Here is a 28000-nt window from a genome sequence, read left to right on the forward strand (position 1 = left end):
ATGCCGGGCGGCGCGCGGGGCCTGTACCGGCGGATCCTGCTGCTGCACCGGGCGCTGCCGGCCGCCCTGCGGGCGCTGGGGGACCGCTACGTGAAGGAGGAGTTCCGGAAGCACAAGGCCGCCGGGCCCGCCGAGGCCCAGCGCTTCCTGCGGGAATGGGAGGCAAGTGCCCGCCGCCCCGCGGGGGTCTGACGGGGGGGGCCGCCTCCCGAGCCGCAGGCCCGCCGGGTGGCTCCGAGCCTGGGCCTCGCTGCCGGCGGGCGCCGCGGAGCCGCCGCCTGCCCGCCCGGGCCGGGAGCGGCGGGGCCCGCCGGTGCGCAGGGGAGGCCCGAGCAAGGCCCAGCGCCCGCCCCGCTGAGGGGGACCGGCCTCTCGCAAGCTGCCCTTTAGCCGGCGGCCGGCCCCTCGCTCGCCGTCTCTGGCAGCCCTGGCGCTGCCTGCCGCAGCAGCGGGTCGCTGGACTTCGCGTTGTTTGAGGATATGTGTCGTAGAAAGGGAGACAGAAAATGCAAGTCAGCTCCTTCGCTGCTAATTACCACTGAGGTGTCGATGCTGGTTCGTGTGCTTGGAGTGTCTTCCTCTAGCACAGTCCCCTGAAGGGCGAACTTGTTACCGAGTTACAAAATTCCTTGTAATTCTACATCTCTGGGCAGGTTATCTTTTATGGTTCTTACTTCCTTGCCTCGTCTATGTGTGATTATAGCTATGCACACACAAGTATATGTAACAGAATGACAACAGTTATATAATTAGCTATATATACACATATAAAAAAATATGTACACACAATTATCTGTGTAACTTATGCAGCTATGTGTAACTTATAATAATACATTATACAAATGTGTATATATGTTTATATAATTACATACATAGCTAATTGTATTACAGTAATTAACTAAATATGTAGGTGTAAATAGCTTCTCCATGAACTTGTATTTTTTTTTGAGTGATATTTTTTGGTAGTGTTTCCTAAGGAAACAAGTCTTCTGTGAACATTGCTTCTCTGCTTACCCCCCCGGCCTGTCCCCATGAACTTCCTGGCTGACTTCACCAATGACCGAAATGCAGATAGCCCACAAGTAATTAGGATGTAACAAGTTTCATGAGCAGCAGAGGGAGGGAGACTTTCGAGGTGCTTTCCCCACATGCCTGAACTCCAGCAGATGCTGGCATACTGATAGACCCCAAAATGATAGGGAAATGTTATAGATACTCACCAGAGGGAAAACCCTCAATTAAAGCATCAAAAAAACCTGCAAGAGACAAATCTGTAGACAATTAAGCTCCCCATTAATTTTCATGCTCATTGAACTACTGGTTTGGTAGTATTTTTGAATCTCAAAACTATTTTCCTTGCTGTGGAAGAAAACTGTGTTCTACTCTGCCCTGGAAGTTGGTTAAGCGTGGGCGGCATCCAGTGTCTCCCGCTTTACCAACGGAAGGGTAAATGCGGGGAGGTCTGACCCATCCCTTCCACCCGCTGTAGCTGAAATCCTGGGGGTAAAGCAGCTCCACTACCTTTGCGCTGGGGCTTCAGGAACCAGCAGGGAGAACGCTGCCTGGTATTCTCTTCATAGGAGAGGAATAAGTGTATTTTAATTGCCTCTTGCCAACTGATAGATCCTGAAATGGGGAAAATTTGTATCTACCTTTCAAATGCCTGATGGTATTCTAATTCTCAATTCCTGTTTACTTGATATTGCCAAAATGTTTCTGCATCACTGCTTCCAATTTTAACATGAGCTAAAAAGACAGGTTACAAGTTACTATTTTCAGTGCTAAAATCTTCCTGAAAATAGTTTTAGAAAAGGAAGATGTTTACATTGAAATATCTTTAGCAATTTATGTGAACAAATAGTGAAAATGTTTCTCAGTTTTAAAATGTTTTAAAAGTAGATTATAGCAAAAACTCTGAAAAAATTTAGACTATAAGGTAAAGAAGTCGAATTTTGAAACCTGGCATTTAGTGCTATTAGCTATGATATGTTCAAGAAAAGGAAACTAACTTAATAACTGTTTTGAGTGTGTGGGTATAAAGAACTTTGCAAATATGTCTGTCTTCTAACAAGATGCTGGGAAATATTAGCACACAGTTAATGTGGCTCTTCTCATCTTTCCTTTAGTTCTTGTTTTGTTCTGGGAATTTTTCTCCCCCAAATCATTATCTGTTTCAGGGGTGGAATTTCTAAATCAGACTTTCACATTTTTGGCCTGTGGGACTCACTTTGCATCTTATGCTATGCTGTGGTTCCCAACCCCTTGGAGACTTATACTAGATAATTGAAGAAGGTGGACTGTAGACGACAGGTAACAGCGTTGGATTAGGTAACAGAGAAAGATGCTCTAATTCATGTTGGAGTCCTCTTTGCACTCTTCCTCGGCAGCGGGACACTCTTTTAATCAGAAATAGGGTGGAGGCTCTAGAATGGTTCTTGCAGAACACACCAGCATACCTGCGAAGCGCCCGGTTCTTGAAGGGTGTACGAATCACACAGTTAGCAATGTGCGAAGCTGTGATAACACTACTTCACATACATGAATCGTAACTGTACTTCTTGCCTCCATATCTATTTTTATTAAAAAAATACCCCACCAAAACAAAGCAAACAAAACCACCCCCAAACAAATCACTGCAACATTAATACAAAATAATGTTTATATTCCCTGTTAAGTTTTAGCAGTTTTTTGGGGAAAAATGCAAAGTTGCAGCTCTGTTAACAGTATTTTGGCATGTTGCACATCAAGCACTTTTCTTCCCCATTTGCTTGTTCATTAAGGTACTGTATGCACTTTAGCGTTGTCAATATTGAACTTCCATCTGGAAAAGTTCTTTCCTCATGTCTTTTATGGTACAGAGTGGAATGATATCTGATATTACAGAACAATAGTATTCATAATTTGACATTAAAATAGTATATCTTACTGTATATTCACCAGAGGGTAAAGATTATGGATAGGATGATTGCATCGATGTTTCTTGACTCTGAATAAGGACTTCAATATGAAGTGTATTCTTAATAAGCCACCCCTTATGCTTTTTGAATGAAAATTTGCAAGAGTGACTTATTTTAACATGAAACTACTTGACTTTTGTTAATACTCTTCAGGCTTTTTTTGGATAGTCAGACCTTCTGCGTGTGGTTGAATATACTAGTTCATAGTCTGTGTTTGTGGTATGCTTTCTTGTCCTCCAGTTTGATTCGTAGTTGCTAATTGTTCAGTTAACAGGCCTGGCATTTTAATCACATTATGTTGCGCCAAATGATTTTTTTTTTCCCTTGGTATTTAAATCATGCTGATTCAAGGGAACTGGGCACGTTGGTTGTTTATCAAAGAAAACAAGCTGAGCAAATTCCCTTTATTTCTTGTGAAACATGGTGAAAGGTGAAAAACCTGTAGGATTTTACTGTTAAAAGCTTTAAAAAGAACTGTTAAAAGAATCTTAATTCTGCAAGGCATTCAAGCAACTATAGCTTCTAATATTGCCGTAGTTCTTTAATATTAGGTTCTGTTCCGTGGCTTTTGGGAAGAACCCAAATCTCAGTACAGGACCTGAATACTCAGCCTAATTCTCAAACAGGGATACAGGCATTTTGAATATCCTTACAGTCCACAAAAGCACAGGTGGAACATTAAAGGGAGATTTCTAAGACTAACTTTAAAAAGAAGTGGGGGGAAAAAGAGGTAAAAAGGCTCCCAAGTGATACTGTCTTAGTATGTCAGTGATTTGTATAATCTTCATGTAAAGGAGATGAGAAGGGATCTCCTTGTTTGCCAGGCACAGGCATTGAGGGGTTACCCAACTGTGTAGATGGCTGGTATCATTTTATGGGAAAACGAAACTGACCTGTTTGTGTCTACAAAATAGGGAAACTATCCTTTGAATATTCTTGGAAGAGTAAGACTGTGAGTAAGACTGACAGAAATAGTCTGCAAGTACGTATACATTTTTATATAAAAAGTAGAACAATATAAATTTTGCGTTTTTCTTATCATTGGTGTTGGATCGATGGTTTGCATCTTGAAACCTGCTGAAAAGTATTAAAGGAGGATACAAAGAAAGCAAGCTTTGTTGTTCAGGAATTATGGTTGTTCAGGTAGATTCAAATTAAGTATATAAATTATTAATATACGTTCCTTTCTATTTTCTAAATGTTTAATATTTTAATTAAAATAATTGGTACTAATTTACAGGAGATGGCTGATATAATTAGATTGATAGTGATTATTACCTTGGAATGCTATTGAATTAATGTGTCAGGTATGATAAGTGAATTAGTTCAACAGTCTTCTAAATCATGTGGTAGCTGATGAGAATGCTTACTTAAGAATAGCTAATATTAAGATAATATCGATTACTTTATTCCAGGTTACAAATGATACAATGTAGAATATTCAGCTAAGTAATTTCAGTAATCGTTTGTTTTACATCATTTAAGTTAATTCTTCTTTTGATTTTGAAAATGACCATTTTGTACTTCGGTTGTTTAAAAAGCCTGACCCTGTAGATGGGAAGGTCTGCACTATCTTGAGATGAGCAGAATCTCTGTGGAATTACATGACATTTTCTCACATCTAATAGATTGAATAAATTGCCTTTGAAATGCTTTGGCCACTCTTGACTCTGAAAGCCTTTTTATAAGCTTTCAAATGAACTGAGACTGATTCGGGAGCTGGCATCTGCTGTTGTATACTGAGAAGAAAGGTGACATTTTTTTTCATTCCTGATAACAAATCCAGGCATTATACTGGTAAAATTAAGGCAAAACTGTATCTTTCTGTCTGGGCAACCTGGTCACATAGCCTCTCAAGAATGGCTAATTTTTTGAATCAGTATGATATTTGGTATGCTACAAATAATTGTAATTCATTAAATTTGTTTTCAACTGCCGATGTCCCTTGCAGTATTTAGTTTGCTGAGATGATTGTGGATAGTCTCATGGTATTTCGCAGGACATAGTTGTCTTGATGCATCTTTTTCTGCTCATGAGTGGATACACTTAGAGAATTTTTTGCTTCTTAATTCTTTGGGCTAGTATGATCTTCCTGCCCCTTCTTGATTTATTTTTAAGCTTCTGGCACTCAAAAATGTGTTGAGATGTTGAAAGGAGAATTTGAAGAGCAAATAGCCAAAGAAAGTTGGGGGTGGAAGAGGAAGCTGTGGCCAATACTGGAGTCAGACTGGGATGGGAATGGGACGTGTGGGTTGCCCTTTGTACTGTCTTTCAGCAAATATATAGGTTGTGTAAGTCTAAAACTGCTGCTGACTTTCTGTATTCTGCTCTTCAGTTTCAGTGAATTACATTATATAAGTGATCTTTTCTTTGCCTGACAAAGAAATAAATTTTTTTAGAAGTGAAATATGACTTTAAGGTTTTTGCCATTTTATGACTTTAATAAAACTTGTGAAATAGGATTTAAGAGTAGTATTTCATTGTAACATTACTGGGTACATTGGAATTTGCTTTTAGTGATTTTTATGGCTATCTGGATGAAAACCTTCTTATTAAGAGTAAATTCCTGCTGAGACTTACGTATTTAGCCCCCGCTTAGGGTGTTCACTGGGTATAAATTTGTAAGAACTAAATTGGAGACAATTTCCTTGATTTTCTTTGATATTTCTCAAAAGGTAGGAAAGAATTTCTCACTTTTCTGAGAGCTGTGGAGTTGTGGCTGATAAATTGAAGAGCATGTGGCATTCGGGTATGAAGTTTACCTATGTAAGATGGCAATTTTTGCCTTGGTGCACCCATGATTTGATGGGTTTCCTCAACCAACACTCATGTGCAATGGTCCCTTCTACTAAAAAAATAAAGGCAAAGGTTGACCACGTGGATCCCTGTAGCAAAGTTTCACAGCAATAACATCCTTTTCATATTATGGCATCACTTCCATCCTTTCAGTGCTCCTTCATATTCGGGTTTAGAAGCAGGAGCTGGTGTCCGCTCCTCTTCCATGGAGAATCCAGGCAACTTCATTCTCTTTCAGGTTCATCAGCCCACTGCTAAGGCCAGTGATTTCCTGTTTTTTTTTCTGTGTACATATTGATGTGGGATAGCATTTGATTAACTTCTTTTGTTTAACCTTGTTATGTGTAAATACACTGCATTTTTTTTCTGTTTCAAAAATGGTGTGGTCTGGGGTTGGTGGAAAATAAGACTTAAAGGCAAATACAAGGTTTTGGTTTAGACCTTTACTGTATTTTCCAAATTCAAAATTTCATTAGCTGTGGCATCAGCACTCTCAATGCTTCTATTATGTTACTATGCCAATTATCTCTATATTATCATATCTATGATTGCATGTAGCTAGTCAGATGGCTGTCCTGATAACTGTGCCTGTCTGATAGTTGAAGTTTTTATTTACAACTGTTTTGACACAGCAGGAAATAATATCTGAGTCATTGGGGTCACATCAGACAGTAATGTCAGTCACTTGCCTGGGCCAGTCACCTCAGGTTACAATACATCGCAGGATAAATTCCACAGAAGTGATGGAACTTTGTATAAATATGTGGTGTGCAAATAGGTTTATAAATTTCAGATGATCTGACCATTGCATGTATACGTAAAGTAAAATGCCTTTGATATTTAAAGTGTGGCATTAATTAAATTCCAACTAAAACTTGTTGGCAGAGTACAGCAATTTTATTAGTTATAACTTAGTTCGAGAAGTTTAAATTGCTCATCGCTCTTTACAGCTACCTGAAAGGAGGTTGCAGAGAGGTGGGTGTTGGCCTCTTCTCCCAAGTGACAAGTGACAGGACAAGAGGAAATGGCCTCAAATTGCGCCAGGGGAGGTTTAGACTGGATGTTAGGAAAATTTTCTTTCCTGAGAGAGTGGTGAGACACTGGAATAAGCTGCCCAGGGAAGTGGTGGAGTCACCATCATTGGAGGTGTTCAAGGAATGTGTGAACGAGGCATTGCGGGACATGGTTTAGTGGGCATGGTGGTGTTGGGTTGATGGTTGGACTTGATGATCTTACAGGTCTTTTCCAACCTTAATGATTCTGTGATTTTTTGATTCTGTAGAAGTGGGGTAAATCTCTAATACACGTAACAGTTTTTCTTTGCATTGAGTAGCACTGGCTTGGGAAATGAGCAGAGCATATTTATGTTAACGCTGTCAAATTCGAAGACACTGTAGAAGTTTTGCGTATGCCTGCTCATGGGTACTTCCCTAATGAGTACAGGTTTGTGACAGCCAGTGTGTGATTAGATCTCTAAATAAGAAAATAAGAATGGTCAGACACAGTAGAAGCAGAACCAGCTTTGGAGCTTTTAGAAAATTATCAGTTTAAAAGGTAATTCAGGTTTCCATCTAGTGGTGGTATAAAATTCTGTCCAAGCCATACCAGACACAGCATATGCATAACCATGCTAGCCAACATACCGTAGTACTTGTGTATGTGTTTGAATCTTAGGAAATCAAAAGCCTTTATTATGTATAAATTACATACACAATAGCACATAATTCTAAGGGCCTCCAGATTTTTTTTAAGTTAGAGCTGTAAAGATCAGGAATCCATTATTTTGGCGGTTTGCATTCAGATTCGTGAGTACTCTTTGAATCTAACAGTTTATCTTATTTGCTGCAAATTAGCCTGATTCTGCTTTTTCACTGTTCCTTGACAGCTGTTTCAAAAAGTTTAACTCGGTACAGGTTACAGAAAGAAAATTGGTGTCTTAAAAAGTTGTCTTTAAGTTGTATATGTGCAAGTAGGAGTCTTGTTAGATTTCTTGTTTCCTCTTAGACTTAAAAAAAAAAAAAAAAAAAGGAAAGAGGAGGAGATGGGTATTCTGATTGCTTTGCCCCCATCTTGATGTTCCAGTGCTGTCTATTTTTATTATATAAAGTATTTTACAGTAGAATTTAGAGGACCTTACCAGGTTAGGTTTTCAGATGAAGATAATATCAAGGTAACTAATTCACAAATCTTTTGAACTTTTTTGTATTTTAAGACAACAGAGAAAACTGCATATGAATTGGAATTGCAAATTTATAAGGATTTCTGCTTGTTGTATTTTATTGACACCTTTCTTCTAGCATTTGTTTGGTACTTGTGTGAATATTGTCAGCTTGTAGTGTTTTGTAAGCATGGTAGGTTTTACTGTGTTTTCAGTGCATTTCCCCTGTCAACACTATAAACACTGCCAACTTTCCACAAGTGCTGTCAAGTACCATATTTTGTAATTACTGCAATAATATTATGAGTGCTGTAATTGTGCATACTGTATAGATGTGCTTTTCTGTCCTGTGTAGACAGAAAATTAGTATTTTCTGTGAGTTAAAATGGAATCTGGAGCACATCTGAATGATTTTTTTGGAGTTGGTTTTTTTTTTTTTCTTCTTTCAGCATAATGGGAAGTGTCTGCACAAGTAGCGTTATACAAATTGGAGGATTTTTAAAGCCCAAGATTTGTGTATCACATGGGAATATAGAGCTGTACTTAGGACACACTGATGTATTTGGACCCATTAAGGGATGAAGGCTTTTTTATAGAGTACAGTAGTATTAAAGTCAGTTAATCAGATATGTTTTTTGCAAGAAGGTGAACCTCAGATTTTGACTTCATAATCTTGTATTTAGTAGCATCTTTATCAGTCTTCATGTTGTTTTAGCCATCATTTGTAATGCCAAGAGCTTTGGCTGTTTCAGTGCCGAAGCTGACTGTATCTACAACCATATATCTTCTAATTGATATCCTGCTGTTTATGCAGCTCACTCCTGGGAATACACTGGGCAGAAAATTTCTGCTGAAATATTTTCATTTCTGTGTCTCAAAGCTGCTAATTTCAAACTGCATTTTTTGAAGGATATGATTTGGAAAACATATTTAATCACAGTGTCTGATAAAATGTTTGAATTTATAGGTTTTTAAAGGTAATTTCAGAAGTAATGTTAATGAGATATTTCTAATGAAATGTTCATTATACTAAAAGAAAGTCAGAAGTGATACTAGAAGTAGAGTTGCTGACTGTTGAGTCCTGTTAATATGCTCCTTTTTTGTTGTTTCAGGGATATTAGTGAGAGACAGAGCAGACTGAAGCGAAAGAGAGCATGATGCACTGTTTTTCCCCCTGCAGTAACTAGCTAAATCTGTAGAATACCTTCTAAATTGATCTTGCATCCATCGTTCAAGACTGGCTAGCTGATCCTTAAAATGTAGATGCATATTCCTTTGCTCCGTGGGAATTCCTGAGTGATGTCAAATCAATACACTAGTTTTCTGCTGGTTTATGCTGTTTTTTTCTTTTTCCTGAACTGTTCTATGCCATAATTTAGAGGAAATGAACAGATCACTAGGTCACTGCAACGTTCTTTTTTTTTTCTGTTCTTTTTTTTCTTTTTCTAAACCTGAATCAGAAGCAGCCTCGTGGAAGGGTTTGAACTTCAGGCCCCATCACCATTGCTTCTTTGGAGGTGTCATGACTGAAGGTATTGAATTGTGTTGGTAGTATTGATATCTGCATAGAATGAACAAAAGCAATTGGTTTATTTTCTGTGGACCACCAAATACCATTTAGCTCATAATCAGTTTCTTGCTTTTTACAATTGCATAGCGGAAGCATGTGGTCTTTGTAATTGAATTGAGTTTGTATGCTGTTTGATGTATATGCAATCTGTATTGAAGGAAGCATTCATATTACGTTAGCAGTCTTTGAAACTTCATCACCTTCTAACTTAAGTCTGTAATGCCCTTATGTGTAGTCTGATAGCTGATTTTTGACTGGATAAATGAAAAGTATCCTTCAGAAGATTGCAGTTTTTGGCGTGTACACATGATGGCAGCAAATACTTAAATTGAGAAGGCTTGTTCCTGTACTAGAAACAAGTAGGATATTGAATTTTCTAATATAAACTAGAATTTTCACAGATTCAATTCTGAATAAATAATCTGATTATTGAATGATGATAATATTCTATTACTAATCTCTTAAGTATGTGAATTTGTCTGTCTTAGTGAAATTTGTGGTTGGTTTAGTTGTTTTTATACATTTGCCTTGGGGGAGAAAAGAACTGTTGTAGTACAATATATTCAGTACTGGAACATTTAAATAAATCTTAGATCTGGTAATCCTCAAAACATAATGTCAGATCTCATCGGTAACCTGAGATTTGTATTTTAAATATTTTTTACTTAGGGATAGTCATTAAAATATGACTTGGACTAATCTTGGCTTTTTAATGAGTGGAGTAATAAAGCAGAGGTAGTCTGGAAGACCTTGGCTGGAAGGGACCTCTGGAGCCCCCTACTCAGAGCAGTGCCATCTTAGGTCAGGTTGCTCTGGGCCTCGTCCGGTCACAAATCCCTGTGATTTTTGCTGTTTGGCGTAGAGGATGTGGAGGAAAGATTTGACTTACAGTATAATTTTCAAATGTTAGCTGAGAAAACTCCCAAAGTTTCTGGTGTTCAAGCAAAAGTAATCACAATGATAAAAGTCAGAAAGTCATAATTAAATCAGCATTCACATCTAAATGGTACTGAAGTAAAAGTGCTAACTGAGTATTCTGAAGGTACGTGATCACTGACACGCATTGGTATCCTTTGCGGTACATCTAATCACTTGGTTTCAATCCAAGAGTAATATGTCCCGAAGAATTGAAAATCATACTGTGTTGGGTTTTGCCTAATAATTTGTTTAGTTTATATATAAATGTAACTATGTAGGTGTGATGTTGGCTGTGTGTTTACATTTCAACAAAACGCTTAGTACGCTTTAGTTTAGTTTACCTGAATTTATATTGAGACACAACTCAGCCATATAAATTACATATGTAGCTGAAATGAGGGTTAATGTGTTAGACAGTATGAAGTGTAACTGTGATGGAAAGACTTCTATGGCAATTAGCAAGGACTCGGGAACCAGTATTATACTGGTGAGAATGCTGTCTACATCATTATTAATTTTTATTGTATTGTTTTTAATGGATTGTTCGTGCACTTATTTGCACAAATATACACTTCTAATGCACAGTAACAAGTGTAGGTAGGAATAAATTAAGCATAAGAGTTTGTGCAGATTTTTCTTTTGAAAATCAATTCCATGGTATCCAAAAGACTTAGTTCCAGTCTTTCATGGCATTACAATTTTAGGATGCATTAGCTAGATTGATATCTAACAATGTTTCACTTGAATTTATTTAGTAGTCTAGCAGAAAGCATTCAACAGTGTGTAATTGATTTAATTGCAGTGTGAATGAGCACTTTGAATTTGTTTTATTTGGCTTTGTCTTTTTTTTCACCTTCAGATGTTCAGTTCTGTTGTGTGAGATGAAATTCTCATGACCCCTTGTACTATTTAGCATATCCCATTTGTTGATTAAAGCTTTTGGTACAGTGATGCGTCTATCACTGGCGAGTTACCAAGTTACTTGCCAAAGGTTTCCTTTTTCCCGAGTAATGGGACTTTTTTGTTTGTTTTCATTTGTGATTAGATTGCTTGTAGGCAGCATTTCTGAGGGAAGATAGGATCCTAAAGATATTTCAAATAGGTATGATAATTTTGACAGCAATTGTGGCAGAACTTTCCCAGGGAAATTCTCCACCCACCTGACGAAATAAAGCATTACTAAGCTGGGTTCTGCAAAGGAAGATGTTTTGCAAAGATGTTAGTTTGTAAAATCACTACTATAGTGGATATAGCAAGCAGTTCAGTGAATATGAGGAGATCTGTTGTATTTCTCTCATAAGTACAGTAGAATACAAATGATCCCATTGCTTTCCCCCCCATTGGTGTATGGTCTTGTTTTCAGTGTTTTCGGCTCTTAAGAGATTAAAAATTCATGTTAAAACGTTATGTTTTGACATAGAGAAGATAAGTTATGTTTTGTTCTGGTTTTCTAGGGCAGCAGTCAATAGTAAAGGCTAGTCCTGCACTATAACAGCAGGTGGACTTTATGCTTGACTTTACTGTAGTGCACGTGCCTGTGGGTCAGAGATCTACTGGGAGCCGCGGTGAGCTGGGAAGCGCAGTATGGTCAGGACACCAAAGCAATGCCTGGCCAAGGCCCTGGGACCAGCCCATGCAGATGCCTTCAATGTCTAGCCCATAGGGACAGTTCAGCAAGCAGCCCACAAGTGGGTTTTGGTGTTGACAACTGTTTTTTTCTAGTCTACCCATGTTTTCCGTGATAGAAATGGGGCACGTGCTGGGATGGTAGAGGAAACCTCGCAATCCGAACCCTTCCCGTGCAGGGCCAGTGCTCAGAGCTGTGACCTGCTCCATCTGCGTGCTGTGCTCACCTGCTGCATCTTCATGATACTGGTGAGCGGGAGGAGTTTCCACTACATCACTAAACAGATTTAGTTTGACTAGTCTAAGCTCTCCCCTGGACTGGTGGTGTTACAAATGCAATGGGATTGATGTTACTTGGAGGATTATTATAAATTTTTTTTCCCCATTTAGCAAGCATGATATTTTTTCAGAGGCACATGAAACTTCCTGTAGCATGGCAAAGCATACCAATATTCATCCCCCTCTTAAGACTGAAATAAACCATGAAGACCCCATAATTTACCATCAGTGTGGTTCAAGGGGAGGCATCGCTGGGTGGTAGATGATGTAAATGTTATTCGAGATTATTCTTCTGATGTCTTCAGGCAACTTACTTGAGAGTTTTTTCCTGTTTACTCTCTTGGCCTAACTCTATAGGGAATGCTGTGACTAAATTAAAAAGCAGAATAGCTTAACTGGGAGTTTACCTTAAATAGGTAGCTCTAAAAGCCATACTGCAGAGTGGAGAGTGAGACAAGAAGTCCTTCTGATTCTCATGTACCTGCCTACTTGTGGGCAGATGTACACAAGACTTCCTTTTCTGTATTTTTCTTGGGCTAGCAATCAAAATTCATTAAGACATATAAACAATGAAAAAATAATTTAAGTTTTTATTGTTCATATAGCATTGCATTGCTTTAAACAAGTACAGAGTAATTTTAAAGCTATGCAAATGTAAGCTGAGATAATTCCTTAATGTTGAAAAGTCTTGAAACACAAATGAAACCTCTTGAATAGTTTTAGTATTCTCTGATTGCTGGAAACCTTGAGGCAGCCTATTTATTCACATCATCAATGGATGGCAAGCAGAGATTTTTCTAGAACTTATTATATAGTCAGTTTGAAAACTCTTCCTGACCATATACAATAGAAAAAGGACTTGTTTCTTAATACAGTATAAACAAACAGTGCAGCAGTTTGACATTGACACTACTGATAAAAGTATCATTGTATTAGTGTGGAGAGAGCATCTGAGCAGATGTGGATGTACCATACCAAATGGTAACTCAGAGCAGAGGTAGTTTATCTCAGGGATTTTTGATACAGAAGTAGAACTAATATGCTACACTTCCTATTCTTGATATCTTCTCTATGGGCAGGCTGCTTCTGCTCCAAGTGTTAATGCTTTACCTGTAGCTGAAGGCTGTGGTACTCAGCTGTGAAAGCACCTGGGAGGAGGCTGCAAGCCACAGCATGGAGCTAAGCTGGCTTGAGCAATCTTAACGTGGCATATTTGCATTTCTGAAAGGTTACTTTGATATTTTTCTGGCTTTGGTCTTTTTGCATTCTTTTTTAAGATGCTTTCCTTTAAATTATTGAGGTAAATTAACTTTTGTTGCAGTTCAGCACATATTTTTGCTTGGGACTGGACAGCCTGTGGTTGCACAGAGAAAAAGCAGAGGATCTAGGTGGGTGAGAATTTTTAGGAGTAAGTAGGCAGTCTGGATTTTTTTTCCAAAAGCTTAAGTTTTTGTTAACTCAGCGTTCATTTCAAAATTAAATACGTACCACTCTAAGCTATTTGACTTACTTGATTTCCATCCCTTTATTACTCCCCTACCCTGTTTTCCCTGTCATTTGCTAATTCAAAGCAAGCCCCCTTTAATAGTTGGAAACCCTCCTGCAATAGCAGAAACAAAAAAGAAGGAATAGAACAAGATTTAGGTGAGTTAATTTTGAAGTATTTGTTGTATAGAGATTACAGGAGAACGTGTTCAGGCTTGAATTTGATATGTATTTGATCTCCCCAAGAACAGTGCAGAATATTTTATGGAGTTTTTCAGAAGTGCTTTCAAATTAGCTGTCTCTACAGTACTTTATTGAATTTTGAAACTTGTTCAGCAGATCAGTGAATTTTCCTTTTGTACTTAATCCCTCCAGCCTTCTGTGACAGTCCAACCCATACTTGCTGTATTGTGCCAGATGCTATAAAAATCTTCTTAAATGTCAGAGCTATTGGATAAAGGGATAAACAGATAGTGACTTGCAGATGTTTACAGAAGTTTTGGGGTTTTTTCAGATTTGGGGGCTCTGATGTAGTCAGTAGAGATCCATGGTCCTTTATAGCAGCTCTTGAACATACTGATGACACATTTGTTTTCTTCAGTTGACTTCTGTGGCTACTTCTGAAGTAATTCAGAGATTGTATAAAAATCTGCAAGTTAAAACCCTTGGTAAGATACGTAGATTTGTAGGCTTTAGAGTCTTTTGACCTTAAGAAACTGCTAAAAAGATCAGCACAGTTTTAGAGTTATGTTTAGAATGGGAACTTTTAATTTCTCTGACCTTTTTTGTCTGCACCGTTATATTAGAGGACTTTCTGGCTGCGTGTATGTTACATGACAATATTTTAGAAAAATAAAACAGAGTAAGGAACTTTCTGTTGTAATTTTAAGAGCAATAAAACTAAAGAAGGAGATGCTGTGATTTGTTCTGTTGCTTAGAGGCTATGGAAGACTTTTTAAACAGTTTATATTATTAACTTCGTTTGGTAGAGGTACATTTATGTGTATACAAAGTGTATGTCTAGTCTAAAACTTGAACATCATTTAGAATCTTTTGCTGCAGCAACAAGAACTTTAAAAATATGCACTGGGTCTAGCACAGAGTCTAATGAGTTAATCTTTTTTGCCTTTTATTAAGTACTATGAAGTACATGTTAACTGCAGTAATAAGTCTTACTTCCATAGAGTGAGTTTACAAACATAAACCAGTATGTTGTTAGTTGTCTTAAGGAAAATGTCAGTTACATCAGTATGCGTTTATTTTCATAGAGATGCCTTATTGCTGCTTAAAAGCAGGAAGGACTGAATTGTAACTAAATGATTGTGGTCAAATACACTGAGTTATTTCTATAGAGTAGGACTTTCAAAAGTATCAGACTGAACGTCATACTTATCGAAGTAACACCCTCATAAGAATTCACCTGTGTTTCCCAGTGGCAATATTTTTTTTATTTTTGAAATCGTACGAGTCCGCCTGTACGTAGGGTTTCTTTTACTGATGGCCAGTCTCCTAGGTAGTGCTCTTTGAAGAGCACACCTCACAATGTATGTGCCATGTTGAAGCAGCAGGTAGATAAACTTTAATGACTCCTTTCTTGTCTGTTTTAAATGCCTCCACAAGCAACCAGGTAGGGCTTATCTCTCTCCCCTGTTACTAGAGGGACAGTGGTAAGAGTGGCCAAGAAAATCAGCCTTTGACTCAGTATTTTCTGTTGCCAAATTTGCTTTGCTAAATCAGTATTCCATGTATTGTATTGGAACAGGGAATGTAGATATGTTCACTTAAAACTGGGGAAGTTTCTGTCTGTTTGTCCTAAGGGATGGATCTGACTTTTAGACTAATGACCTTCTGGTCTGGTTATTAAATATTGCCCGTGACGTTTTACTTCATTCATTCAAGCACATCATTCTTCTACAGGTCCATTAAAGTAAAAAATTCAGTGCACCCTCAGCAGAAAGTTTATTTGTGGTGTCAGGGAAATCAATGCAAGATGCCTATTAGCGGATTAAATTTTTGTTTATACTTGAGGTTTTCTTTGTTACTGTATTAGTTTAAGGTTTTGACTCTAATGAGCATATAGGAATGTAAGTAATGGAAAAATAAGAATACCGAGTTGCTTTTGGATATATATGTACACTTGAAATTCTTCATTGAGTATAAATTGAGTAGAAGAACATGCATGGAAAGAGTCATTATCTGGGATATGGAATCTTTTGCATGTTCTTAGTTAGTATCTAGCAATCTGGAAACTAATGTGGTTGTCTTGGAAACAGGCTTTATTTTCCTTTTGTGAATATCTAGATGTGAAATCATTGTCTACCTTGAAAATCTGAAAGTAATACTTCTGAAAGAAATAACTGCAGATTTAAGATGCTTGTCCTCTATTTAAAGAATTGATACGGGAGTCTGTAAGTGATGTTTGCATTGTGTGCTTTAATTATAGTTGTGTGATTATGTTGCTAAAACAGTCTTTAGGGTGTTTTAGGTAAAATGCCTGTACTTAGTGTTGATAATTTGCCTGGGAGTTATCTGCAGTGAAGCACTTTGCCAAGATTTCCTAGCTTAATATTTAAATAGAAATATTACAGTATAACTGATGCATTGAGGAAGTTAAATTCCTAAAAACGAACTGATACTTCCAGTCTTTTCCCTTGCCCTGCTTTAAATTAACAGCATGTGATAAACCCTTGAATATTCTGTGAGATTGTAGCATAATATTTGCCGGACAAAACATCAGCTGAAGACAGAGGTGCACAGGACAACATTTTATTAGCCAAGGAGCCGCCATGCACAGGATAAAATGTCAAAGCAGTATAGAAACTGAGTCAAGAAATAACCATCTTTCAAATTGCTGAGGATTTATTAAGATTTGTATGAAAATATGAAACAATGTTCTTGAAAGAAGTTTAACTGTTCTGGTCTGTAGCTTATTTGTCCAGTCACAGCAGTCTTAGAGTTTGGTATTAGTAACAGTGTAATTTCATCATAATTTTTACAGATGAAGGTCCAGACTGAATAATTTTCTATGTTCTGTTCTTAAATTGTTAACTATATTGAGTTGTAATGGGGTTTTTAATATATTTATCTTCCAAGTATTTTTGTCTCCAGTACCAATTTAAAAGACTCTCAAATACTGATATGTACTTAAGAGAAGATTTTTTTTTTTATTCTTTCATAAAGGAAGTCTTTTTTTCGGTGGAGCTCACTTTGAATGATACAACCTGTCCAATGGAAGAGAACCATGACAGGATCTTCTCGAGCCACTGCAACCCATTCACGTGACCATCTCTTTCGTTCTACCTCCCATCTCTTCCTTCTGCCCCGTTTCTTGTGCTGCATCTACATTTCAGATTGATCTCTCTTTTCAGAAATTAATTGGTCATTTTATTTTTCCTTAAATGTTGTTTTTCCTTAAAGTATGTTCCGACTCTTTTTCCTTCCTTCTTCCCTAGAACGAGCTCAAGCTTTCTATTTAAGGCCAGAGAGGAAGCTTATTAATGTAAGTGGAGAGAATCTTAAAGACTATGGTTGTTATCAGATGATGCAAAAAGCTTTTAGTGACCTAGATTTTGGCCCTGATGTACAATACTGATGTAAGTATTGTGCATCCAGAAAGAAATAATTAATCACAGCTTGTTTTTCCACAAATGACAGTAAAGTCACTCTGATGTACTGTAATGCTGTTGTGCTCCTTTTTGGACTTAATAGGTTTACATTGATGGTCAGGCCACAAACTTCCCACTTTCACCTCAAATTATGATCTCATAAGTCTTACATGAAAAAAGGACATTAAAATAACATGTTGTTTAAGCTATAAACAAAGCTGAGTTAGTCCTTGAGCTTTTTTCACATTCCTCTAAATAAATGTCATTTCTTCCAGTTTAACAATATTAGTAAACTGTGTTCAAAAAAAGTAGTCCAGTTTATACCTTCTTAATCAAATAATAATTCTCCATGCTGATTACTAAGTATTACATAATTATATTCCCTGCCTCTGTTTTAGCTGAAAAATTTTTCATTCTGTCCTTCCAAACTACAAATAAGCAAGCAACCAAAAACAAAACCCAAAACCCCTTGAATGGTAACAGTTCTGTATAGTTTCGCTATGTGCATCATTGTGTTACTGTGATCGCTACCCTGAAATTTGGTTGATAATCACATCTTCTAGCATCCTTCCTGAATCTCCTGGGAAAACATGATATTGTTAAAGTTCTCATGGCTTTTTCTTTAACATTAACTTTTAGAAAACTTTGAAGTTTTCCGGTTGTTCTCCTTCTTTATGATCCAGTGACTTTGTCCTGGAGAAATCTGTTTTACCTCTGTGCATTGTCATTAGAAATGGTGACGTGGTCTTTCATCCCCAGAAATTAAAATATACAGATTCAAAGTTTTCTAAGGATAAAAAGTAACTACATATTTTTTTTTCCATTATGTGTTTCACTTCAGGATTTTGCTGAGCCTGACTTCAGCAGCATTATCCAAAGAGAAAAGAAACTCCAGGGGAGAGATTATAGATTCATTCAAGGAGAAGTGGTATTTTTGTTGCCTTTTGTAATTAAAAAAACACAAAGCAAAACAACTAATGAACACTTTCCTTTTACCGTAAGAAAGGAAGGAAGTTGATTGAAGCCAGTCATCTACAGTCAGCAAGAGAGAGACACACGTAGTTGCTTTCACAGTGATGAGACCCACGTCTCTGGAGGACAGTGTATCCAGTCATCACATCATGTTTAAGACAGAAGTTTCTCTCTCCGACGCTCAGAACGAAGACAACCTACATCTCTAGCTTCACTTAGACATGTAACATTTAGGTGTAGACAATCCCATCGCAAGTGCTAGACTATCCCCTTGGCTTGAAATGGCCTTTACAAATCTTTCCATCTTATAATGGACTGAAATACAAAATAGCTTATCCAGGCTGCTCTTCACACAACTTGTTTTTAGAGCTCCTCATTAATTACAAGTGGATATATTTGTTAGAAAAGGGAGGATTTTATTTCACCTGCATTGTTTTTCTTTGGGGGTAAGAGATGTATCCCGCAGTGAGATGTGTTCTCCACACTCATGGTCTTGAAGGGTACTTGAGTGACCAGTTTGGCCTCTGGCAAATGTTGCCATTTTTGTACCTTTGGTGTTGTGCATTTGTGATTAAATGAACTCTGTTTGTGTGCTCCTCTGTTGTCCCTGTTTTTCCTTCCCTTTCTGGAGTACCACTGTAGTGGCTGCCTCAGCAGAGAAGCAGGGACGGTGGCTGTGAGTTACCTACTCTGGTTTAGCCCCGCTCTGGGACTTTTCCCCCTTTGGGGATTCCTCAGCTACCCTGCTCAAGAGGTGGTGATACACAGGGGAAGAACAGGGATCTTGTCCTGCGAGGAATGCAATTTGCACTGTTGCTGGATTAGAAAAAAATACTTTAAAAAATTTATTTCTGTTCTTTCACATAATCTGAAGTTTTCAAAAATTTGTATGAAAATGTGCTTTCCTTGAATTTCTGAGAAGAGTGCTTTTTTTTTTTTAATAGGGTGAGTAATGTTTCCGCTTTAATAAAAATAAAGTACTCTTTCTGATACCCTTTGTGATTCTTACTTACATGCGCTTAAAGTTTCAACTTAGTGTTCTGATGACTGGTCATATAAGCTACTCAGTCCGTTTTTTAAATGTTTGTGGTTTTATACATAGCAAACCTCTGAATAAAACGTACCTATTTAATATGTTACATCCTAACTTCTGCTTAACTGAAACCTTCTATTATTAACAGAAGATATCAAGGATGGCTGAAATTTGAAATGTAACAGAAATGGCAGATTTTTTGCTTGTTTAAGGCATCTTATTCTTTATGTCTAAGAACTGTCAGAAGGTGGTAAACACATCTCAGAACAGCAGCATGTATAACCAAATTGCTCTCATGAAATACAGATAAATCATTCAACAGAAGAACTAATTAAATTTGTAGCCTACAGCATAGCCACTGGTATCCTGTCCACTAGCAACCCTGGTGCTTCACTCAAGCCAAAGAGCTTGAGTTTACAGAATGTTTAATTTGAGCAATGGAGGTTTGTGTGTGAATGCAAAGAGGATTAGAATATTATTTACACAATACCTCAAGATAAGCAGTGGTGAACACAGGACTTGAAGAGCATTTGCTTGCTTACCTCCGTTGTTGCAGCCTTTGCTGGCTGCAGCACCGTCTTAGGTCTCTGACTTTGCAGCTGTGGCTACCTTAACCCAAACCACCCTGTTGAAGGGCTGTTCTATGGCTTTCTTTAACATGTCCATGCTGGGAGGATCTGCCTGGTTTTCAAACCAGAAAACTTAGTGTTACTTGGCACAACTCTGCCTCTCTCAGTAGATATTAAACATTTTGTTGATGGATTCTGTGCTGTGACATTAGTAATGAAGGAGATGCTAGAACAAGAAAACATGAGGAAAACATTGGTTTCTATCATAAATAAGCTTTTTACTAGTTTTTTCCTTGTATATGCCTGTTAAATTTATAGTGTAACCGTATTTTTATGACTGTCAACTTGTTTGTAATGCTTTATTTAACTGGAGCACAATGCCATTTTAGAGGCCTTACTGTTGCCTCAGAATGTGAGTGTTGTCTCCATCGCTGGAGCTGGAGTGTCGTCTGTGGATGAAGCATTTGGCCTCATACCTTTTAGATGTTGGTGTTTTCCAGGGTTACATGTAAAGTCATATAGCATTTTCAGAAAGAGAATAATCATTGAGATTTCCCTCTTGTGCTCACACTGCAGTCAATAAAAATTTTTTTTGCAAAACCACTCAGCAGTAACCACTCACCCTGTATCCTTCAGGCGTTCGGCAGGAGCAGTGTTAAGTGAGTGCTGGATGTTTGTGCAAGTTCCTCTTGCTAAGAGTTGCCTCTGGTTTGCTGTTACACATGTAATGGATGCTCAGGTGATTTAAAGGCCAGAAGAGAAAGTTGTTTTTTTACCTTCTGTCAAGATTTGCAGTAGGAGCTGGACATCTTTATTCCCCAGAGGTCCTCTGCTGTGCTGGGCACCTCAGAGCGAAATTCCCGTCTTCATTCTGTTGCCCTTTTCCTGGCAACTACTATTTTAATTTTCCACGTAAGACACACTGATAATGCCAGCCATATGTCATTACCTGGTATCATTCAAATACCATTTGATGGGTATTTTCAAAAGCAGGAGGAAGGCTTACTTACCACTTTTTATGATATATTGACTTTTTATTAAGTGATCATGGTGTGTTCTTTACAAAAACAAAGGCGGTTTGAAATTGTCTGATAAAACGTTGTTCCTGTTAGAGGATGTGTAACTTCACATAGTTGTTCATTCAGATTCAGTAATTTATTTGATAGTAATTGTATTTTATGCAATTTTAAAAATGTTTATGGGCTATTTTAAGTGGTCTTACAGGGTGAAGTGTAGGTTGTTATGGCTTAACATGTACACGAGTGTATGAAAATATCCACTGAAATTGTGTATTAAGCTGAGCTCAAGTGTGGTAGAATTTTCCTGTGTTCGTAATTACATTTCTAACTATACTTACAGTTTCAGGTAAAATATATGAAGATGCTCTGGAATTTCATGAGGTGTATCTCCCATTTAAAAATTACTTCTATAAAGATTTTGTCTTTTGCCGATACTCAGTTTAACAAACAAAACAGTTTTGTAGTAAAAAATACAGAATTCTCTCTGAACGTGCATAAAATAATTCATTCAACATATCGCTGCACAATAATAAGAACAGGTTGTTCCTTGCTGTGCTGTTCATTCAGAGTCATTTCTTCATGCTACCGTCCTAGCAGCATGTGTTTGATTTTGCTCCTAGTAGCGGCAGCAGAATTTGAAATGCTGCAATTTTAAGTTAACTCCCAGGGAGCGATGAGGGTGGCCTGTCAGGCCATGCTTGTTTTTTTGATGTCACCCTGAGAAAAATCAATTTAAAATAATTTGATAGCATTTTTCAGTGCCTGACTGTGCCCTGTTTGTTTAACATGTCTCAGAGTAGCGGTTTCTGATCTGGCCCCAGTAATGTTGTTGTTTATCAGCGTTATCATTAATTTGACTGCAAGTGGAGACAGTCTTTTTGGAATGGATGAATCCATCGGCTTTATACTTTAACTGCTTAAGGGAGATTAAAATTTTAGACCTTTTTTGAAGAGAAAATCTGGCAAGAAAGTGAATCGTACAGGTAGTTACTGTGAACAGACATATCTATCCTGACTTCTTCTATTTAAATAAATCTTACAGAGATTTTTGGAACGATTGTCTAAAATGTAGCATTGTACATGTTGAGGAGGATGCCAAAGAAAATAGAAATTATGATTACCGTTCTTCCTAGTGAAAATGGGCAAATGGGCTCTTAACCCATTTAATCTTATGATTAAATCATAAATGTCATCAACATTTCGTATTTGCATATGAGATAAATGTGTATCAGCATGCACTGGATCAGGTAGGAGTCTATACATCTGGCAGTCAGGGAGTGGGGCTTTTGGTTGTGTGGTTTTTGCTTTTATTTTTTTATTTAACCCTTTCTCAACTTTGAAAACAACAAGGCTGACACCCTTTCTGTATGTGTGGTATTTTAAAACCTCAAATGTCACCCATCCCCTTGTCCTTTTGATGAATTTCTGCATTCTGTGCATGCTTGTGAATCAGAGAGCAGAGGAAAACTGTATTTGCTTTAGTTAGTGAATTTAAGTTAAAAACCCTGTGGTTATTGATGATAGCGAATACTCACCTTTTGTGTTTTTGTAGAAATCACTTGGAGGTTCAAGTATTTAATTATGTCATAGGATCTTAAGAGAGCCTAATGCCTGGATTCAGCTTGCATGCTGTAGACGCCAATGTGATCTGTGGGCAGAAACAGCATCTCTGAGTGCATCAGAGCATTCAGGTGAGGTATCTGCCTCTCTGGATTGGTGATTCAGAGAGTTTCGGGGTGTCTCTGCGGTTGCACGTACTGTTGGCAATGCAGGAGCCTGGCCAGTCTGCAGCTTGGACTGTTACCCTCCTTTAAGACTGGGATGGATACTGGGAGGAGCGGGACTCTGAGGGTGTCTGTCATATGGATGGCCAGCATGCTGGGATTGAATACTGGATAAATCAGCTGTCTTTTGATGGTAAATGGTCAGGAGAGGTTGTCTTGACCTGGACTTGGTTCTGATCCTCTTTGTTTCTGGTGGTAGTTGTATACAAGGGGCAAAGGCTTTTACCACTCAGCTGTTGGTTTGGTTTTTGTTTGTTTTTTTCATGTAGGTGCCCAGAAAGTGTAGAGCTGGTGCAGGCGGAAGATCGTAGCAGTAAGAGCTACTTACAAAGAACCAACCTAAAAAACCCTGAGGTGCAGAGGTTGTCTCTGAGTGGCCTGCCACTCTTGACCACCCGTGCCAGGGAGGAGAGCACCTGTGTGCCTCTGCCATCCTTGTGTACTTTGAGCCTCGCTCTGCGAGGGTGCAGATTTACTTGTCTTCCATTTTGTGTCTCCTGTCTCTGGTTCTGTGGGCAGAGTGCGAACATTGGAATAAGATGCTATTAAAAAATCTGCCAGGGATTTGTGTCATGGTTGACAAAGGAATTTTGTTATATTTGGAAGATGTAGTTATATGTAAAATACAATGAAAGGCAGAAGCGTAGTAATTTTCCTTGTTTGGGAAAGCTAAGCAAAGGTTTGTTTCAGTTCTGCTGGTAGGGAAGATGACACTAGGAAATAGTTAGAATTTTGTATCTATTAAGTTCTAATGAAAACTAGAGCATACACAAACATGCTGCTCCTCCTTATGGCCTGAGAGGGACTGTGATCATCATATTTTGTGACCAAAGGTATGTTATTGAAAGAACAAATGTTAGCTGGTTTTTTTTGGTTGGGCTTGGTTTTTTTTCATTACACTTTTAAACCTATTACCGAACTTTGAAGTTCAACATACTAAAGTTCATGTGCAGTTAGCAAAATGGTGCATTTTCTGTATAGAAGCCAAATCTTAAATTACAGAACTATGTACCAGCAAATTATGTAGTACCTTTCTACAAGTCACTAGTAACAGTAAGAATTTCTGAGGGAACAGTAGTGTGTTAAACACTTAAATATCCCAAGCTTTGTTTGTTCCTCATCTGGTATCACAGGCAGAGAAAATGAGATACACCATATAGTTGATCTGTTTCCAGCGCTTTTGTAAAGGCTGAAACATATTTTTTTTGGTGCATCTCTGCCTTTTGGTAAAATGAGGTGAGAAAGTTCCATTTTCTGTCATAAGCCAACGAAAATCCAGCATGTTTTCAGGGTCCGATTTTGAATTTTTGTTCACATTACAAATCAATGTGAAACCGCAACTATTGAGGCTTTCTGGCATGTAAAAAACATTTGTTCAGCTAGAAAATGAGTGGGGAAAAAGAGCCAGCGGTGACATGTCCAGATGGGAGCACGCTGGAGTGCTGTGAAGCAGAACACCTGGCATCAAGGAATGGGGAAATACAGTCCATCGCTGTGTGTCTGGATGCAGGGCATCTGTGAGAGTTGGCGTTGCGGCTTCGTCGAGGACTACCACTTCCGAGATCTGGATTCTTTAATGCTGGTGCTTTGTGAAATGTGATGCTTTGATGTTAAATTTAAAAAAAAATTGCAGACACTTTACTGGTAGTTAGTTCGATATTTTTGGAGAAGATGATCTTCTAGTCAACAAAGTTTGTAAAATTGTAACCGGTCTTTAAATGGACTGCAGTTATTTTTAGGGACCATAGCCCATGCCTGCAGCAGTAGCCCCAGGCTGCTCCCAGGGGGTTGATCATTAGCGGTGGGGAGGACTTTTCTCCACTGTGGAACCTGCACTGGTAGAACATCGCATGGAAGGGTTCTCAGGGTTTGTACATTTAGCCAGGTCTCATGATAAGACGTGGAGAGTATCACATTGCTTGCTTTTGGTATTGTTTCTGAATTACATGCTGTGAATGATGTTGTTTGGTATAATGAGAATTTCTGGTTTTGGAGTCCAGAATCAATACTGACTGGATTGTTCTGTGTAGAAATTTGAAGATAGAATGAGGTGGAATAGTTGATGTGTAACATGTCAGTGTGTTACTGGTCTGCTGAGAGCTTCAGAGATCACATTTGCCCATCTGCCTTGATAAGAAATTCTGTAAATCATGAAGTTGAAGACTTTTTAACCCATTATCATTTTTTACCTTGTTGCTACTGTTTGATAGTTCAGTCATCAGGAAAAAAACTATTTAGTTCCTTCTAAACCCTGGACCAACTCTACCATAAGGTAATACCACTGAGGTATAGGATTACTGCGGGGATTAACTGTATGTAGTGTCACTGTTCCTGAATGCGTATTTAATGTAAAAAGGGGAGGTGTGATGTGGGGAAGAACCTCGGTATTATCGAACTGTTGTTAACTTTAACACAATGTTCCAGCACTACAGATCTCTCTATTAGAAATGAGGAATCAGTTCAGTTCAGAGTCTGTATTAATAAAAATTTACTTTTGTTTGCCCTGGTTTGTTTTATCTATCTATTTTCTTTAACTAGCCATGAATTAAGCTTTGCAGCAGGACTGGTAAGATCCTGCTGACTTTAGTGAGACTTGACATGGTCCGTAACCAATGTAGGGTGTTTATGTTAGTAAACCTTGTTGTTTTGAAATTTATCACATGCTCATGAATAACATTCTTCCTTCTCACTCACTTCTCTGGAATTATTAGACATACAGCTGAAGTAGTGGCTTTACTAACTTTGCTGGTAATTGGATTAACAATTCAGAATGCAATAATGAGGATTCTTTTAGCTGAAAATTGGAAATTAAAATAATTCTTATCTCATTGCTATAATCCTGTGCTTTTGAATACTCCTGATATTTGATCCTTTATTTAAAAAAAAAAAAAAAAAAAGTGTTACCATGTAACAGTCATCGTTCTTATTTATTCAGAATACAGGTTTTTTTAGTTCAGTTTCTTATACTATATTCAGAGTTGTGCTTGAAACTTTAAGGATGCTTTAAAGGATACCTTACTAAAGTAGGAGACAAGCCTGTATTTTTTCCAATAAAAATTAACTTTTGAAATTAACTTCTTAATTGTGGAGCTTGTTTTTAAATTCCTCTTAAGAAAAACAAAAGTTTAGGCTCCCTTCCAACCCAGTCTTTAAATGTGTGCCTAACTTTAAAACATCTGAGTAGCTTCACTGACTTCAGTAAGTACACGCGCCGTGAGGCTTTTGACAAATTTGCTCACAGCTTCTTCGAGAGCTGCTGCTGCGGGGCTGGTGCTGGGCAGAGGGAGCCGGGGAGCACACAGGGTCCATGCTGATGGGCTTTGAACACAGCGGTGTTAGTGGTAGCACCGCTGGCTGAATTAAATTTGCAGAAGCGCTGTCCTTGCAAAACCTTGAGTGTTGTAATTTAGAAAAGTCATAATGGTCAAAGATTGCTCCAAAGCAGTGAGAAAGCAATTTTCCAACTATGCCCACATTAGTGGTGTGACTTGTTGGCCACTTCCATTTCTGCCCTTGAGAAAGTTTTGTTTTTATAATGGTCCTCAACCTGGTGTTGATGTAATACATACTGACCGTTTTGCCTATCCGCTGACATAAATGCTGTTATTTAAGTAAAGATGGTCCAAATGCTTTCTGTTACAACAGGATTGAAAGTAAGTCTGAACAAACTTATGTTCAAAACAGTACAGAAAGGGGGTTATCTTTTTCTTTTTTTCCTTTGGGGAATGAGCACACAATATGGAGGTATCTGTCCTTGAAGCCCCTTTCTATTCTCCTCTAACTTTTAATTTTGCTAACTAATTTCTTCCAAAACTGTTGGAATGACAGAAGTCTCACAGCTGCCGAATTCCTATCGCCTTTGGAGCAGTCCAGGGCTGGGTGCAGATGACCTTGTCAGTTCCCAGAAATGCAGAGAGTGGTTAGGCAGAAAGGCTTTAGGACTAATTTAGGTCTAATTATCGGTTGCTTTTTCTAATACATTTCTTCAAGAATACTACTTTTCCAGATGTTTCAGTTTACAAAGTGAATTCTGTTGATATCCTGCTAGATAGAAAACATATATTTTAATAGTTATAACTACATAGATATGTTTGATCTATAATTTTTTTTTTTGTTTTCAGTAGTAGTACATGATATGACAGAATTAATGTGTTCATATATGATACGCATTTTAAACTAGCTACATAAAATTGACCGTAGGTACTAGAAATGTCTTAATAACTTTTCTTTCTTATAAGAAGTGTATTTTTTTGTCATTTGGTGTTGATTAATAGACTGTTGTAGAAGATTGAGTAAGAGTATGTTATTATGGTAAAATTGTATTTAAAAAAGTTGACCTGAATCCTGTATTTGTCATTTTTGTGACCTTTATATTCCTTCCTCATTAGAACTATGCAGCACTGATACAGCAACAAATTAATGAGGACAAACAAAACTTGCGAGAAAAGACTGTATATGGAATCCAGCTCACAGAAGAAAAACTTAATGACTTCCGTGATGAACAGATTGGGCAGCTGAAGGAACTGATGGACGAGGCTACCAAACCTAATAAAAACATCACTGTTTCTAAAGACTCGGAACACAAAAACTAAAAGGTTTTAAAAACTGTTTTAATGCATACAGAAGCATTTTGAAACTTCTTTTTCCAGTTGGACTTGAATGTGGTTTCTGTGGAATAATGGGCGCTGCTGATGCCATAACTTGTCTGAAATGGATGTCTCTGACTATTTGGCTTTCTATGCAAGAATAAATGTTGAAATGGAATAATCACAACAATTTTATGTTAATTGCAATATTTTTTTTTCCTCCTAATGGAAGGTGGATACTTAAAGAATCCGGTAAAAGTAAATTGACATTTTTAAAATAGGAAGGTTTTTTTTTTTTAACTTGGCACCCATAGGGCAAAACATCTTTCTGTTTGTGTATCATCCTCTGCCTTAATGGAAAAGATGCAATTAGCACTTGTTTTCTGATGTCGATTCAGCAGACAAAGAACAAAGGTATGGTTTCAATGGAAATGGATTTCGTTTCAATGGAAAGAAATGAGCAGTATTAGAGAAACATACTGCTGTTGAAATTGAAACTTGGTTTTCTTCTTGAGCTTTATTGTGAAATGCGCTTTAAAATAAAAGATGTAGTTCATCATTAAATTGACCTTGAAGGAACCACTGGCTTATGAAGAAAATTCTGCATTTTTTTCAAAGCTAGACTCAGATTATTGTTAGTATC

General features: G+C 37.8%; 1 protein-coding gene across 1 annotated transcript; it reads left to right on the forward strand.

Moving 5' to 3' along the window:
• SDHAF3 (succinate dehydrogenase complex assembly factor 3) lies at window positions 1–28000 on the forward strand. Its single transcript, XM_059818646.1, has 2 exons — window positions 1–162; window positions 27160–28000. The coding sequence occupies exons 1-2, from the start codon at window positions 1–3 to the stop codon at window positions 27361–27363; spliced, it is 366 nt and encodes a 121-aa protein (XP_059674629.1). The 3' UTR covers window positions 27364–28000.

The sequence above is a fragment of the Gavia stellata genome, chromosome 6, assembly GCF_030936135.1.
Source record: "Gavia stellata isolate bGavSte3 chromosome 6, bGavSte3.hap2, whole genome shotgun sequence".
NCBI lineage: Eukaryota > Metazoa > Chordata > Aves > Gaviiformes > Gaviidae > Gavia > Gavia stellata.